Source organism: Trachymyrmex cornetzi, unplaced genomic scaffold (genome assembly GCF_001594075.2).
Source record: "Trachymyrmex cornetzi isolate Tcor2-1 unplaced genomic scaffold, Tcor1.1 scaffold909, whole genome shotgun sequence".
In the NCBI taxonomy this organism is placed as follows: domain Eukaryota; kingdom Metazoa; phylum Arthropoda; class Insecta; order Hymenoptera; family Formicidae; genus Trachymyrmex; species Trachymyrmex cornetzi.
Genome location: NW_017300255.1, coordinates 102042 through 104366, shown reverse-complemented (window position 1 = coordinate 104366; position 2325 = coordinate 102042). Strand labels below are relative to the sequence as shown.

Genomic DNA, 2325 nt, shown 5'->3' with positions numbered 1-2325 from the left:
TACTCAGCAAGACATCAGATGTTGTTGCCATCTAAGCATCCATTTACCAAATTGTTGATAGAAAATGAGCATTCCAGATTGTTACACGCTGGATCGCAAACAACTTTAGCGTCCATTCGTCGAAAATTCTGGCCGTTGAACGGCAGAAACATAGTTCGTTTTACAATCGGAAAGTGCATTAAATGCTTCCGCAGCAATCCTTCAGATTGAGCCAATCATGGGTAATCTTCCCAAGGCCAGAGTCCAGATTTCTCGACCATTCTCGCATATGGGAGTGGACTTTTGTGGACCGTTCTATCTTCGTGAATCCAAACGGCGAAATTCAAGGACCAACAAATCATATGTGGCTATTTTTGTATGTCTGGCAACTAAGGCCGTTCAACTAAGGCCGTGGAAATGGCATTCTATCTCTCCGCCGAGGGATTTATACATGTTCTAAGACGTTTTATAGGACGTCGAGGCAAACCAAGTGATATTTACTCCGATAATGCTACAAATTTTGTGGGAACAGACCGCGAGTTGAAGAAATTACATGAAATGTTCACTGAAGAACAGCGTAAATTAACCCAAGATTGTGCCACTCAAGGTGTACAATGGCATTTCATACCCCCCAGAGCTCCTCATTTTGGCGGGATATGGGAAGCTGCAGTCCGATCATTCAAAACTCATTTTAGGAAGGTGGTCGGTGAAACGTTGCTAACGACAGACGAAATGCTAACCCTTTCAATCCAAATTGAAGCTATATTAAACTCTCGTCCCATCACCGTCCTTTCCAATGATCCTAATGATTTAACATACTTATCTCCTGGGCATTTTCTCATTGGAGACGTACTTACCGACGTTCCGGAACCGACTTTATTGAACGTTCAAGATAACAGACTTTCCCGCTGGCAAAGAGTTGATCAAATGCGCCAGCATCTATGGAAAAGGTGGTCTAAAGACTATCTACATCAATTACAACAACGTACGAAGTGGAGAGTTGAGGATATTAATGTGACTCCTGGAAGCATGGTACTTATTAAAGAGGATAATACGCCGCCATTGCATTGGCCTCTCGGCAGAATACTAGAAGTTCATCCCGGAGACGACGGCATTGTCCGAGCAGCTACGATCAAAACGACTAAAGGAATCTTTAAAAGAACAGCAAACAAGCTGAGTTTGCTTCCTGTGGAGCAATAATTTTGACTTATATTCTTTTTCAGAATTAATGACTTATAAATGAATTTATTGTATTTGTGAACAATTTTATTATTTATGCTTGTTTCTCAGTTACATGATGTTGTGTAAGGCTTATTTTAACATTTTGAAAAGCTAGGCTTTCCAAGGCGGCCGGCATGTTTGAGTTTGATTATTGAAGGCCTTTCCGGAAAACACCGCGCTGCCACAAAACTCTACTAGATGGCGCGACCAAGATTACCGCCTCTCTATTATATCTTTAACACAGTGTAGTAATAGAACTAAGATGGCTGAGCATGTAAGAAGCTGCGTGCAAAGCAGTTCTCAAATAAATAAAGCAGTTATTTTCTACAAGTGAAGATAACGCCGCGAGTTGTTAATTTCTTGTTAATCCTCGCGTGAATATAACAGTATGGTTCCTTTCATATGCGACAGCAGTTATGAGCAATGATATAAAATAATACAACCTGCTTGTCCGGGTGTGCGTTCGTCTCTCTCAGCTTCTTCGGTCTTCCTTCCAAGGGTGGCGGGTGAGACGGCACGATGATACAATATTATTTTACAGCAGCTGCCGAGCGTGATCCGTGGCGCGTCCACGCTTTCTGATAAATTTAGTCGTTATGCAAAAGGAATGCTAACACAAAAAGAGGAAAATTTGTAGAGTAAAATAGATGACGTGGTTTCAACGCACGTTCGCAGGTGCGTTCACACGCGCGCTCGCGTGCGCACTCGCCTGCGCGCTCGCCCTCCGAGCCGATAGGAAGCACGAGTCCTCCGCCGACAAGTCTGCACTGTGACGGACAAAATGTCACGTCACAGACGACACGCAGGTAATGTGGAATACATTGAGGGTTGAGAATATGGAATAGATTCTATGCATGTCAGCAACTTATTCGTGATCAGATTTGGTTAGGTTACATCACAGTTGTATTCTATACCAGCTTATTTGCGATTTATCAGCTTATTTGCGATTTTTTATTTGTCCATGCGTAATAACATTCGTAATGATGCTATTTATTTATTGTGTTATTTATTACTATGGTCAAAATTTCATCGGTATTCCATATTACATTCCATTTTTTAGACCCCTCATTTTCTCACTTTTAACTTTTTTGTTAATATTGACTTTAGACTTAAATTTTAGCGACT

The 2325-nt window shown here is 41.5% G+C and overlaps 1 protein-coding gene across 1 annotated transcript; it reads left to right on the top strand.

Annotated features, from left to right (window-relative positions):
• The first annotated feature begins 396 nt into the window (after positions 1-396).
• On the top strand, positions 397-1179 carry LOC108769486 (uncharacterized). The gene has a single exon (XM_018520506.1). The coding sequence runs from the start codon at positions 397-399 to the stop codon at positions 1177-1179; it is 783 nt and encodes a 260-aa protein (XP_018376008.1).
• Positions 1180-2325: the final 1146 nt, after the last annotated feature.